The 14859-nt window shown below is 43.3% G+C and overlaps 1 protein-coding gene across 5 annotated transcripts in view; it reads right to left on the reverse strand.

Annotated features, from left to right (window-relative positions):
* Positions 1 to 210: 210 nt before the first annotated feature.
* Positions 211 to 14859, reverse strand: part of SLC4A9 (solute carrier family 4 member 9) — a 30754-nt gene continuing 16105 nt past the window's right edge. The window contains exon 24 of one of the 5 annotated variants that reach the window (XR_001885984.1): positions 211 to 233. Coding sequence is in view for 1 of the 5 variants with exons in the window: in XM_017873891.1 (XP_017729380.1) it covers positions 2330 to 2410 (81 nt within the window). In the remaining 4 variants the exon portion in view is untranslated. Of the gene's footprint in view, positions 234 to 2064; positions 2411 to 14859 lie in introns of those variants that run through there. The other 4 variants (XM_017873891.1, XR_001885983.1, XM_017873886.1 and 1 more) reach the window with 4 other exon arrangements.

A 14859-nucleotide genomic window follows, 5' to 3' on the forward strand; every position in this document is an offset into this window, starting at 1 on the left:
CCAAGGCAGGTGGATCACTTGAGGTCAGGAGTTCGAGACCAGACTGGCCAACATGGTGAAACCCCATCTCTATTAACAATACAAAAATTAGCTGGGTATGGGGGTGAGCACCTGTAGTCCCAGCTACTCAGGAGGCTGAGGCATGAGAATTGTTTGAACCCGGGAGGCAGAGGTTGCAGTGAGCCGAGATGGCACCACTGCATTCCAGCCTGGGCAACAGAGCAAGAGGCCATCTGGAAAAAAAAAAAAAAAAGTAAGTAATAATAGGCCGGGTGTGGTAGCCCACACCTGTAATCCCAGCACTTTAGGAGGCTGAGGCAGGAGGATCGCTTGAGCCCATGAGTTCCAGACCAGCCTGGGCAACATAGGGAGACCCTGTCTCTACACATAATTTTTTTAAATTAGGGCTGGGCACCGTGGCTCATGCCTATAATCCCAGCACTTTGGGAGGCCAAAGCTGGAGGATCACTTGAGTCCAGAAGCTCAAGATCAGCCTAGGCAACATGGCAAAACCCTGTCTCTACTAAAAATGCAAAAAATTAGCTGGGTGTGGTGGCACATGCCTGTAGTCTGAGGGGGGAGGATCGCCTGAGCCTGGGAAGTCAAGGATGAAATGAGCAGTGATTGCAGACACTGCACTCCACCCTGGGTAACTGAGCAAGACCCTGTTTTAAAACAACAACACAAAATGAAAGTATGTGATAGACCAATGGATTTTAATATAACAGAGTATGGACATTTTGTAGTTGTGCTCTCAACCTTTAAGAAACTAACAGTTGTTGGATTTTGGTGTATTGAAGGGAATATCCAGTTATCTGAAAAATCTATTGAAGTATAATAGATATACTTCAACATAGCTCAACATAGCTGTGTTGAGCCAGATTTTCTTCATATTCTTCAACCAAAACACTCTTGCATTTGACTGAATACAGAAGCAGATATGAGAATCCAGCTTTTATAAAGCCAGACATTGAAGATGCCACTTTTCTCATTAAATATTTTTGTTTTGAAAAATATTTATTTAGCCAGGAGTGGTGGCTCATGCCTGTAATCCCAGCACTTTAGGAGGCCAAAGCAGGCAGATTCAACTGCTTTGAGGTCAGGAGTTCAAGACCAGCCTGGTCAACATGGTGAAACCCCATCTCTACTAAAAAAACAAAAATTAGCCGGGCATGGTGGCATGCACCTGTAATGCCAACTACTTGGAAGGCTGAGGCAGAAGAATTGCTTGAACCCCAGCAGCCGAGGTTGCAGTGAGCCAAGATGGCATCAGTGCACTCCAGCCTGGGCGACAGAACAAGACTCTGTCTAAAAAAAAAAGGCTGGGCGCAGTGGCTCACGCCTGTAATCCCAGCACTTTGGGAGACCGAGGCGGGCGGATCACGAGGTCAGGAGATCGAGACCATCCTGGCTAACACGGTGAAACCCCGTCTCTACTAAAAATGCAAAAAATTAGCCGGGCGTGGCGGCGGGCGCCTGTAGTCCCAGCTACTTGGGAGGCTGAGGCAGGAGAATGGCATGAACCCGGGAGGCGGAGCTTGCAGTGAGCCGAGATCGCGCCACTGCACTCCAGGCTAGGCGACTGAGCGAGACTCCATCTCAAAAAAAAAAAAAAATTTTTTTATGTGTATACACACACACACACACACACACGTATACATATTTATTTATAAAAATGTTATGTTCACATTTATTAAATGAATTAATATATATATATTTTAAATCCTTCATTGGAAGATTTTTTTCATGTGCCTACTGTGTCAAAGTAAGATTTTCTTTTCTTTTTTATTTTTATTTTTATTTTTTGGAGACAGAGTATCACTTCGTCACCTAGGCTGGAGTGCAGTGGTGCAGTCTCGGCTCACTGCAACCTCCATCTCCCAGGTTGAATCGATTCTCATGCCTCAGCCTCCCCCAGTAGCTGGGACTACAGGTGTGCACCATCACACCCAGCTTATTTTTATATTTTTAGTAGAGACAGGGTTTCACCATGTTGGCTAGGCTGTTCTTGAACTCCTGAGCTCAGGTGATCTGCCCACCCTAGCCTCCCAAAGTGCTGGGATTACAGGCATGAGCCACCTCAGCCGGCCAGAAGATATTTTTTAATTCCCAGTTTTAACTTCTGACACAGTAAATATTGATACATATAACCCACATACATAAACAAGAGCTCTTTGGGTGTTTAATAATTTTTAAGGGTATAAAGGGGTTCTGAGACAAAAAGGCTTCAGAGCTGCTGCAGCACTATATAGCAGTTCCATTGGAGGCAGAAGAATGGAGGAGATGATGTATGGAGACTCTGCTGGGTTTGCTGTCTTTTTCCACTTAGTCAACTCTCATCTTTTAGCCCAGCAGTCAAAGCTTGGGAGCTAGAGCTTTGTACTGTGTCCTGGATGCTTCTGATGTGAATCTATGAAAGGGAAAATTTACTTCTTTTCCTCTTCCTCCCTCTCTATATCTCCAGGTAGGATTTGGGGATGCACAGGGCAAAGAGAGAGAAACTAGGATAGGGCAAGTGGGAGTGAAGGACCTTCCCAGCCATAAGGATTTTATTCAGAAACTCTGAAGTTAGATGGTTAGGACAAGCTATTAGAAGCAAAGCCTGTCCACTCTGGCTCAGTATCAGGAACTGGGGTGAGCCAGGGAAATGACCAAAAACCCTTCAGTGACGTTAAAAAAACCAACCAATTCTTCTAGGCCGCAGTGCAACATGGTTCATTAGAATAAGCCAACATGGAAAGAAATCAAGCTTAAAGAAAAAAAAAATGTAAACTCACATAGTAACAGCCTCTACTTTACCATTTACCTCTTCTTCCACATCCACATCCACCTATTCCTTTCCCTCTTACCATCCATCCCTTCTCTGTGGCCTGAGCCCTATCTTTCCATAGACTATTACTGATTGATTGAGAATGTTGTCATTTGGATGGAGAATTTAGGAGTAAGGCATTTCACCATGATTTGCATCCCCTCTATGCCATTTTTCACCATGATTTGAGTTTCCTCTATGCCATCATACCCTCTGGCTATGATGATCTGGTATGATCTTTAGCAAGCAGCTCCCCTCTCTCCTCTAGACCCTCAGTTTATGTTTTTTGTTGTTGTTTTGTTTTGTTTTGTTTTTGAGAAGGAATTTCGCCCTTGTTGCCCAGGCGGGAGTGCAGTGGTGTGACCTCAGCTCACCACAACCTCCGCCTCCTGGGTTCAAGTGATTCTCCTGCCTCAGCCTCCCAATTAGTTGTATGCTACCATGCCCAGCTAATTCTGTATTTTTTTAGTAGACATGGGGTTTCTCCATGTTGATCAGGCTGGTCTCAAACTCCAAACCTTAGGTGATCCGCCCGCCTCGGCCTCCCAAACTGCTGGGTTACAGGCATGAGTCACCGCGCCTGGGCACAGTTTTGTATTTTAAAAAATTTTGTTTTCAGTTTCTGTATTTTTAAAATGAGATTACCTTTCAGCTCTGTGATCCTATGGTTATCAATAAACAGGAGATAAGTCTAGGTTGGAACTAAGATCTCAGAAATAAATGTAGTGTCATTGAAAATACCAGAGGAGGCCGGGCGCGGTGGCTCACACCTGTAATCCCAGGACTTTGGGAGGCCAAGGCAGGCAGATCACGAGGTCAGGAGATTGAGACCATCCTGGCTAACACGGTGAAACCCCATCTCTACTAAAATACAAAAACTTAGCCAGGCGTGGTGGCGGGCACCTGTAGTCCCAGCTACTCGGGAGGCTAAGGCTGGAGAATGGCATGAACCCAGGAGGTGGAGCTTGCAGTGAGCCAAGATCACGCCACTGTACTCCAGTCTGGGCGACAGGGCGAGACTCCGTCTCAATTAAAAAAAAAAAGAGAAAGAAAAGAAAATACCAGAGGAGGCGGGGCGTGGTGGCTCACGCCTGTAATCCCAGCACTTTGGGAGGCTGAGACAGGCTGATCACCTGAGGTCGGGAGTTCGAGACCAGCCTGACCAACATAGAGAAACCCCATCTCTGCTAAATATACAAAAATTAGCCGGGCGTGGTGGCACATGCCTGTAATACCAGCTACTCGGCAGGCTGAGGCAGGAGAATCGCTTGAATCTGGGAGGTGGAGGTTGCGGTGAGCCGAGATCACATCATTGCAGTCCAGCCTAGGCAACAAGAACGGAACCCTGTCTCAAAAAAAAAGAAAAGAAAAGAAAATAGCAGAGGAAGCCGGGCACAGTGGCTCACACCTGTAACCCCAGCACTTTGGGAGGCTGAGACGGGCAGATTACTTGAGCTCAGGAGTTTGAGACCAGCTTGGCCAACATGGTGAAACTCTATCTCCACAAAAGATACAAAAATTAAACAAGCATGGTGGCAGGCGCCTGTAGTCCCAGCTACTTGGGAGGCTAAGGTGGGAGGATTGCTTGAACCCAAGAAGCAGAGGTTGCAGTGAGCTGAGATCCCACCACTGCACTCCAGACTGGGTGACACAGCAAGACTCTGTCTCAAAAATAGAGAAAATAGCAGAGGATCTAGTGAAGGAACATGGTCTAGTTTGCATCACTGCACACTATAATCCCCTTTGTAAGTGGATATATTAATGGAAGGTGAACAAACGTGTCTGAAAACAACCTGGAGAAACCTCCCAAGGCCATGATTCTTCCCTTGGGTTCACTTAGCTAGTAGGTTCCTGGAATTGGTACTGGAAAATTCCCCAGTTCTTGTCCAGAAGTGGTAATTCCTTTGGTCTTGGAGGCCCTAGAGGTTTTCAACCTCCCCATTTTGACCTTCCTGTTAGGTTCTGGCCCCTACCATTCTTTTTATTTTTTAACAGCTTTCTTTTTTATTATCTATTTTTTTAGAGACAGAGTCTTGCTCTGTTGCCCAGGATGGAGTGCAGTGTTGCAACCATAGCTCACTGCAGCCTGAAACTCCTGGACTCAAGCAATCCTCCTACCTTGGCCTCCCAAAGTGCTGGGATCACAGGCATGAGCTACTGCACCCCACCTTAACAGCTTTCTTAAAATATCATTCACATATCACACAATTCACTCAAAATGTTCGAGTCAATAACTTTTATTATATGCAGAGCTGTGCAACCATCACATCTGGTTTTTTTTTTTTTTTTTTTTTTTTTTTTTAACTTTTAGAGATGGTATCTTGCTATGTTGCCCAGGCTGGAGTACAGTGGCTATTCACATACAAGATCACAGCACACTGTGGCCTCTAACTCCTAGCTTTAGCCTCCTGAGTAGCAGGAACTACAGGTGTGTGCCACCATGCCATGCTTATCACATCTATTTTAGAACATTTTCATCACTCCTAAAAAGAATTCCTGCACCCCATAGCCATTATCCCTAGGTCCCCAGCCCTAGGCAACCACTAGTTTACCTTATGACTTTATAGATTTGCCTATTACGGATATTTCATATAAATGGAATAATATAATATGTGATCCCTTACAACTGGCTTCATTCACTTAGAATGATGTTTTCAAGGTTTATTCTTGCTGTAGCATATATGGGTGCTTCATTCCATTTTATGGCCAAATAATATTTCACTGTATGTATATAACACATTTTACTTATCCATTCATCATTTTGGGTTGGTGAGTCATTTGGGTTATTTCTACTTTTTGGCTATCATAAATAATGCTGCTATGAACATTTGTGTATATCTTTATGTGGGTATAAGTTTTAAATTCTCTTGGGTCTCTTATCAGTTTTATATTTGCAAATATTTTATCCCATTCTGTGGGTTGTCTTTTCACTTTCTAGGCAGTGTCATTTGGTGCACAGAAGTTTTTCATTTTGATGTCCAATTTTTTTTCTTTTGTTCCTTGTGCTTTTGGTATCATATCTAAGAAACCATTGCCAAATCCAAGGTCATAAAGATTTATACCTATGTTTTCTTCTAAGAAGTATTTTAGCTTTCGCGTTTAGGTTATTGATCCATTTTGAGTTATTTTTTACATATGATGTGAAGTAAGTGTTCATCTTCATTCTTTTGCGTGTGGATATCTAATTTTCTCAGCACCATCAAAAAGATGTCCTTTCAGTCAGGCACGGTGGCTATGCCTGTAATCCCAGCACTTTGGGAGGCTGAGGCGGGTGGATCACCTGAGGTGAGGAGTTCGAGACTAACCTGGCCAACATGGTGAAACCCTGACTCTACTAAAAATATAAAAATTATCTGGTGTGGTGGTGCACGCCTGTAGTCCCAGTTACTTGGGAGGCTGAGATGGGAGGATTGCTTGAACCTGGGAGGCTGCAGTGAGCCAAGATCACACCACTACACTCCAGCCTGGGCAACAGAGTGAGACTACATCTCAAAAAAAAAAAAAAGAAAGAAAAAAAAGAAAAAGAAAAAAGACTATTGTTTCACCATTGAGTTGTCTTGGCAACCTTATCAAAATTTAATTGACCATAAATGTGAGGGGTTTTTCCTGGACTATCAATTCTATTTATCTGTATGTCTATCCTTATGACAGTACCACACACTGTCTTGATTATTATAGCTTTGTAGTAAGTTCTGAAATCAGAAAATGTGAGTCCTCCAATTTGGTTCTTTATTTTCAAGATTGTTTTGGCTATTCTAGGTTGGCCCCTACTATTCTTACCCCAAGTGGCAAGGCTCCCTTGCCCACACTACTTTTCCAAGGCATTAATTATGGTGACCTATAAACCCTAATCCTCATCCTCTCCAACCTCATCCTGCAGTATTCCCTCTCTCACTCCACTCTAGCAAGATAGTCCTTCTTTCAGTTTCTTTTTTTTGAGACGGAGTCTCGCTCTGTCGCCCAGGCTGGAGTGCAGTGGCCGGATCTCAGCTCACTGCAAGCTCCGCCTCCCGGGTTTACGCCATTCTCCTGGGACTACAGGCGCCTGCCACCTCACCCGGCTAGTTTTTTGTATTTTTTAGTAGAGACGGGGTTTCACCGTGTTAGCCAGGATGGTCTCGATCTCCTGACCTCGTGATCCGCCCGTCTCGGCCTCCCAAAGTGCTGGGATTACAGGCTTGAGCCACCGCGCCTGGCCTTCTTTCAGTTTCTCAAACATTCCAAAGTCTTTCCTGCCTGATGGCCTTTGAACTCGTATTCCCTTTGCTAAGAATGTTTCCCTCCACCCTCCACTTCCTCTTTCCTTTTATCAAGCCTGACTTTCTGTTGCCCAGGCTGGAGGAAAGTACAGCAGTCTAATCATGGCTCTAGGCAGCCTCAAATTCCTGGGCTTGAGCAATGCTTCCATCTCACCCTCCCTCATAGCTGGGACTACAGGCATGTACCACTACACCCAGCTTATATGTATTTTTTTACTAGAATGTCTCCATTCTAGTAGAGGAGACAGAAAAATACAGGAGAGGAAAGATCATGTCTTAGTTAACACTGAATTCCTACTGCCTGGCATATAATAGTTATTTAATATGCATTTGTTTAATGGATGAATGAATGAAAGATCAATCAATCCCTGGACAGCCCTTTAGTAGGATTCAGCATCAGGAAAAGAGGAAAGAGGCAATGAACTTGGCCCTCAAACCAGGGTTGCTTTCCTTGTACTCACCTCTCATTTTGTGCCAGTCAGCAATTCCTCCCTCCTTTCATTCAAATAATTATCCCAAACTCTCCTCCTAATGAATGTCTATGTACCTTTGAGAAGTAGATACAGACACATTCCTGCCTTCCCCAATCTCTGCTCTGGATTGCCTTCAGGGAAAAAAAAGCCAAAGATGTCTCTGACAATAGTGTATATGGACAAGTACACCCTCAGATTCATTTGCAGAGATAAAAATCTAGAGTATTGGGAAGCATGAGACACCAGACAAGGGTATAGAAGAATACAGAACTAAGAAGGTAAGAACTTCAGGGAGAATCAGAATCTCAGGCAGAGAGCTTGGGAATTCACATCACAACCTTTGATTCTAATGCCTGCAAAAGTTTGGGAACCATTGTCCCATAGCTACAGACTGGAGAGGAAAGGCCTGGGTTACTGATATGAAGGGATTTTCCCTGGGGCTTGGAAGGGAAGAGTTTCCAATCCCTTGGTAATCCTTTTTTTATTTTTTTATTTTTTTCGAGACGGAGTCTCGCTCTGTCACCCAGGCTGGGAGTGCAGTGGCCGGATCTCAGCTCACTGCAAGCTCCGCCTCCCAGGTTCACGCCATTCTCCTGGCTCAGCCTCCCGAGTAGCTGGGACTACAGTCGCCCACCACATCGCCCGGCTAGTTTTTTGTATTTTTTAGTAGGGATGGGGTTTCACCGTGTTAGCCAGGATGGTCTCCATCTCCTGACCTCGTGATCTCCCCGTCTCGGCCTCCCAAAGTGCTGGGATTACAGGCTTGAGCCACTGCGCCCAGCCTCCCTTGGTAATCCTATATACAGCCCTGAGTCTTTCATCTAAAGATTTTAAAGAATGTTACAGGCATCAATTAACCTTTCCAGCACCCTAGACTGAGAATCCAGGCTCTTGACCCTATTTTACTGACAAAAACTCAAACCTACGGTTTAGAGCCAAGAAAGGAATATCTTGGCTCATGTGACCTGAACTGAACAAGCTGAAGGGACTACAGGTATGCATCACCACGCCTAGCTTATTTTTTATTATTTTTGTAGAGCTAGAGTCTCACCATCTTATGCAGGCTGGTCTCAAACTCTTGGGTTCAAGCAATCCTCCCACCTTAGCTTCCCAAAGTGCTGAGACTGCAGGCATGAGTCACTGCTCCTGGCTGACAGTGGTTCTTAATCTGGGGACTGTAGTGCACTTAAATTTATGTGTATATGTGTCACTCCTTGACTGTAGGCAGATGATACTTTCACTTACTCCTTGTCACTCAAATCTCAGCTTAAAGGTAATCCCCTCAGAGAGGTCTTCCCTGAATACCCATCTTAAGTAATGTTTTCTATCATATTCTATTTTAATTTCTTCAGAGTACTCATCATTATCTGAGATTATCTTACCCTTTCTTTGCCCCTCCTTCACTATAAGGTAAACTCCATGAAATGAGAAACCTATCTGACAGTACATTGTTGATGTTCAACAAGTGTTTGTTGAATGCTTAAATAAGCAAGTCTAAATGAAGATGTTTTCAACAATATGTGGATGCTGTTGAAATGAGTAAAATACACATTTATTTTTAAAGTCTAAATTTAGGCTGGGCACAATGGCTCATGCCTGTAATCCCAGCAGTTTGAAAGGCCAACATGGGAGGATTGCTTGAGTTCAGGAGTTTGAGACCAGCCTGGGCAATATAGCGAGACCCCCATCTCTACAAATAATTTAAAAAATTAACCAGGTGTGGTGGTATGCACCTGTAGTTCAGCTTCCCCTTGGCAGGCTAAAGCAAGAGGATTGCTAGAGCCTATGAGATCAAGGCTGTAATGAGCTATGATTGCACCACTGCACTCCAGTCTGGGCAACAGAGCAAGACCCTGTCTCAAAAATAAATTAAATAAATAAATAAAAAGAAAAACCCTGATGTGATAGTCTAAGTATCTATTGATTGAGAGAAATACATGCCTAAAGTATCACTTGGCTGGGTGCAGTAGCTCATGCCATAATCCCAGCACTTTAGGAGGCCAAGGCAGGGGGATTGCTTGAGCCCAGGAGCTTGAGACCAGTCTGGGCAACATAGCAAGAACCTATCTCTTAAAAAAAATCTTGGCCGGGCGCGGTGGCTCAAGCCTGTAATCCCAGCACTTTGGGAGGCCGAGACGGGCGGATCATGAGGTCAGGAGATCGAGAACCATCCCTGGCTAATACGGTGAACCCTGTCTCTAACTAAAAAATACAAAAAAACTAGCCGGCGACGAGGCGGGCGCCTGTAAGTCCCAGCTACTCGGGAGGCTGAGACAGGAGAATTGGCGTGAACCCAGGAGGCGGAGCTTGCAGTGAGCTGAGAGCCGGCCACTGCACTCCCACCTGGGTGGCCAGAGCAAGATCCGTCTCAAAAAAAAAAAAAAAAAAAAAAAAAAAAAAATGCTTGGCTGGGCATGGTGGCTCAAGCTGTAACCCAGCACTTTGGGAAGCCGAGGCAGGTGGATCACCTGAGGTCAGGAGTTTGGAGACCAGCCCCTGGTAACATGGTGAAACCCGTCTTTATAAAAACTACAAAACAAATTAGATGGGCATGATGATGGGTGCCTATAGTCCCAGCTACTCGGGAGGCTGAGGCAGGATAATCACTTGAACCCCAGAGGTGGAGGGCTGCAGTTAGCCGAGATCATGCCACTGCACTCCAGCCTGGGCAGCAAGAATGAAACTCCAGTAATCTTTTTAAAAGTATAATTTAAATTTAGACTATTTTGAGACAGGATCTATGTCACTCAGGCTGGAGTGCAGTGGTGCAATGATAGCTCACTATAGCTTCAAACTCCTGGGCTCAAGTGATTCTCCCACCTTAGAGCACCTCTTGCCCCATCCCCACCCCCGCCCCAAGTAGCTGGGACTACAGTACGTGCCACCACATCCAGCTAATTTTTTATGTTTTTTTTTTTAGAGACAGGGTCTCACTATATTGCTCAGGCTGGTCTTGAACTCCTGAGGGCTCAAGCGATCCTCCCCACTCAGCTACCCAAAATGCTGGGATTATACGCATGAGGCACTGTGTCCGGCCAGGGTTTTTCTTTATAATATTGAAAAAAGGGTTGGCACAATTTCCATTTCTGACATCGTATGGATTATAATTTCTGAACAATCTTCCCCAAAAACAACTAAAATGATAGGTTAAATATAATTTTAACTTTAAAATTCATAATGAGATGACACAAAAGTTAGAATGACCCCAAGACAAACTAACCAAAAACAATTATCCTTGAAACATTTTCTTAACTCCTGGTTTTGATTCCATATCACTGGCCACTCCTCAGTCTTCTCCTTTCCTGGTTGCTCCTCTACCTCTTAACCTTTTAACAGTGAAGAGTTCTAAGGCTTGGTCCTTGGATCTCTTCTCTGATTGTACTTCCTTGGCAATCTTATATAGTCTGTGTTTTCAATATAATTTGTACTCTAATAAAATTATAAATTTTATCTCTGACTCAGATTTCCTCGTGTACTTCAGATTTGCATGTCCAGCTGCCTATTTGACATCTTTACTTGATTGTCTAAAAGGCATCATACGGCCAGGCATAGTGGCTCATGCCTGTAATTCCAACACTTTGGGAGGCTGAGGCAAGTGGATCGCTTTGAGGTCAGGAGTTCAAGACCAGCCTGGCCAACATGGTGAAGCCCTGTCTCTAGTAAATAAATAAATGAATGGCATCATAATGCCCAAATATGAACTCAAGTCAATGGCAATTCCATTCTTCCTGTTGCTGAGACCCAAAACACTGGAGTCATCTTTGACCTCCCTTTTTCTTATATCCCAATCAAGTAAAGGGAGGAAAGTGGAAAAGAAAAAGGACAAAAATAGCTCCATCCATCTAAAATAAGGTAAGAAAAGGAGAAAAGAGGAAGAGAAAAATAGGAAATAGAAAAGCAAATAAAACAAAATCAAATATATTAGTAATTACTCTAAATGTAAATTTACTAAATTTTCTAGCTAAAAGATGGATTGTCAAATTGGATTTAAAAACAAAAAACCTGGCCAGGCATGGTGGCTGGTGCCTGTAATCCCAGCACTTTTATAGGCCAAGGCAGGAGGATTGCTTGAGCCCAGGAGTTTGTGACCAACCTGGGCAACATAGTGAGACCCCATCTCTACAAATATTTTTAAAAAGTAGTCAAGCATGGTGGCACGCACCTGTGCTCCCAGTTACTCAGGAGGCTGAGGTGGGAGGATCACTTGAGCTGAGGAGTTTGAGGCTGCAGTGAGCCATATTTGTGCTACTGCACTTCAGGCTGTGTGACAGGTGAGACCCTATCTCAAAAAAAAAAAAAAAAAAAAAAGACAAATTAGCTTGGCATGGTGGTGCATGCCTGTAATACCAGCTACTTGGGAGACTGAAGCAGGAGGATCGCTTGAATCCAGGAGGCGGAGGTTACAGTGAGCTGAGATTGCGCCATTGCACTCCAGCCTGGACAACAAGAGCAAAACTTTGTCTCAAATTAATTGATTAATTAAAAAAAATCATGGGCCATTGCAGTGGTTCACACCTATAATCTCAGCACTTTGGGAGTCCAAGGCAGGAGGATCACTTGAGGTCAGGAGTTTGAGACCAGACTGGGCAACATAGTGAGACCCTGTCTCTACAAAAATTAAGAAAAAATAAATAAGCAGAGTGGCCAGGCACAATAGCTTACGCCTGTAATCTCAGCACTGTGGGAGGCCGAGGCGGCCGGATTACCTGAGCTCAGGAGTTTGAAACCACCCTGGGCAACATGGTGAAACTCCATCTCTACAAAAATGCAAAAAAATTAGATGGGCATGGTGGTGCGCACCTGTAGTCCCAGCTACTCAGGAGGCTGAGGCAGGAGAATCGCTTGAACCCAGGAGTTGGAGATTGCAGTGAGCCAAGAACGTGCCACTGCACTCCACGCCAGCTTGGGTGACAGAGTGAGACTCTGTCTCAAATAAATAAATAAATAAATAAATAAATAAATAAATAAGCAGAGCATGGAGGTGTGTGCTTGTAGTCCAAGCTACTCAGGAGGCTGAGGCAGAGGGATCTCTTCAGCTCAGGAGGTTGAGGCTGCAGTGAGCCCAAGATCGTGCCACTATGCTCCAGCCTGGGTGACAGAGTGAGACCTTGCCTCTAAAGAAATTTTTATATAAAATAAAAATAAATACAAAAAAAACTAAATCTGACCACATCATGATTACAAAAGATACAAGTAAAATATAAGAACACAGAAAGACTAAAATTCAAAGAATGTAAATATATAATATAGGTAAATTCTAATCACAAGAAAGCTAATTTAACTATATTTCTAGCAGACAAAATAATTTTTAAGCAGAAAGAATTACTAATCACTACAAAATAAAATCTTTTCAAAATAATAAAAGGATCAATTAACCAGGAAGATATAACAATTCTAAACTAGAAAGCACTAAAACACAGCATTTAAAATACATAAAACAAAATTGACAATTCTTCAAAGAGATAGTGACAAATTCATTATCATAATAGGTTTATTAAAATACCTTCCCCAGTACTTACTAGTTCAAACAGGCCAAAGAAAGCCATGCCATATATAGAACATCCTGAACAGCACAATTGGTAGGCTGGCCTAATAGAAATAGAAAATTGGAGGGCCGGGCGCGGTGGCTCACACCTATAATCCCAGCACTTTGGGAGGCCAAGGCAGGCGGATTACCTGAGGTCAGGAGTTCGAGACCAGCCTGGCCAACATGGTGAAATCCTGTCTCTAGTAAAAATACAAAAATTAGCCAGGCGTGATGGCAGGCACCTGTAATCTCAGCTACTCCAGAGGCTGAGGCAGGAGAATCGCTTGAACCCAGGAGGTGGAGGTTGCAGTGAGCCGAGATTGCTCCATTGCACTCCAGCCTGGGGGACAAGACTGAGACTTCATCTCAAAAGAAAAGAGAAAATTGGAGAATAAGCATTATTTTCAAGTATACATGGAACATTTACAAAAATTAACAACATTCCAGGCCATAAAGTTAGCCTCATAAGTATCTAACTGATAGTTTTTTTGGTTTTGGTTTTTTTTTGTTTTTTTGTTTTTGAGACGGACTCTTGCTCTGTCCCCCAGGCTGGAATGCAGTGGCGTGATCTCTGCTCACTGCAAGCTCCGCCTCCTGGGTTCACACCATTCTCCTGCCTCAGCCATCTGAGTAGCTAGGACTACAGGCGCCCATCACCACACCCAGCTAATTTGTTGTATTTTTAGTAGCCAGGATGGTCTCGATCTCCTGAACTCATGATCTGCCCGCCTCGGCCTCTCAAAGTGCTGGGATTACAGGCATGAGCCACCGTGCCCGGCCTCCTCATATCTAAATGAAATTAAGTTAGAAATCAGTTACAAAAAGATAAAGGAAAAAAAAGTTTGGAAAATTTTTAAATGCACTTTTCAACAACTTGTGAATCAGAGGAGAAATCAGTAGAAATTAGAAAATTCTTAGAATAAATAAATGGTAATGAGAATATTATATATCAAAACCTGTAAGATGCAAGTAGTACTTAGGAGGAAATTCGTAACAGTCGTGTTTACATTAGGAAACAAGGCTGAAAATAAGGAGATAAGAAATTAGAAAAACAGCAATAAACATAAAACAGAAAGAAGAAAATAAAGAGCAGAAATCAATGAAGTAGAGAAACATTCAGTAGAGAAAATCAACAAAGCCAAAAGTTAGTTATTTAAAAAGACTAATAAAATAGCCTTGCCGGGCGCGGTGGCTCACGCCTGTAATCCCAGCACTTTGGGAGGCCGAGGCGGGTGGATCATGAGGGAGGAGTTCAAGACCAGCCTGGCCAACATAGTGAATCCCTGTCTCTACTAAAAAATACAAAAATTAGCCGGGAGTGGTGGTGGGCGCCTGTAGTCCCAGCTACTTGGGAGGCTGAGGCAGGAGAATGGTGTGAACCCAGGAGACAGAGCTCTGTCTCAAAAATAAATAAATAAATAAATAAATAATAAAAATGTAAAAAAAAAATAGCCTAACTTGCAAGAGTAACCAAGAACCAAAAACAGAGAGAAATAAGAAAACCATAACTAAATATGCTACAGATATTAAGCAGATAAGAGTTATAATAACTTTATGTTAATAAATATGAAAAATTAGATAAAATCAATAGATTCCCAGAAAAATACAATTCACCAAAGATGGCTGAAGAAGAAATAAAGAGCCTGAAAATTTAAAAATTTGAATCAACTTAAACTTTCCACAAAGCAACCTCTAGGCCCCAATGGCTTCACCAGTAAATTCTTTGAGTCAATAGACTGGGTAATTGAATTGTGGTAGAGTTATACACTGGAGTGCTACCTAGCAATGAAA

This window comes from Rhinopithecus bieti, unplaced genomic scaffold, assembly GCF_001698545.2.
Source record: "Rhinopithecus bieti isolate Rb0 unplaced genomic scaffold, ASM169854v2 scaffold_8674, whole genome shotgun sequence".
NCBI classification, from domain to species: Eukaryota; Metazoa; Chordata; class Mammalia; order Primates; family Cercopithecidae; genus Rhinopithecus; species Rhinopithecus bieti.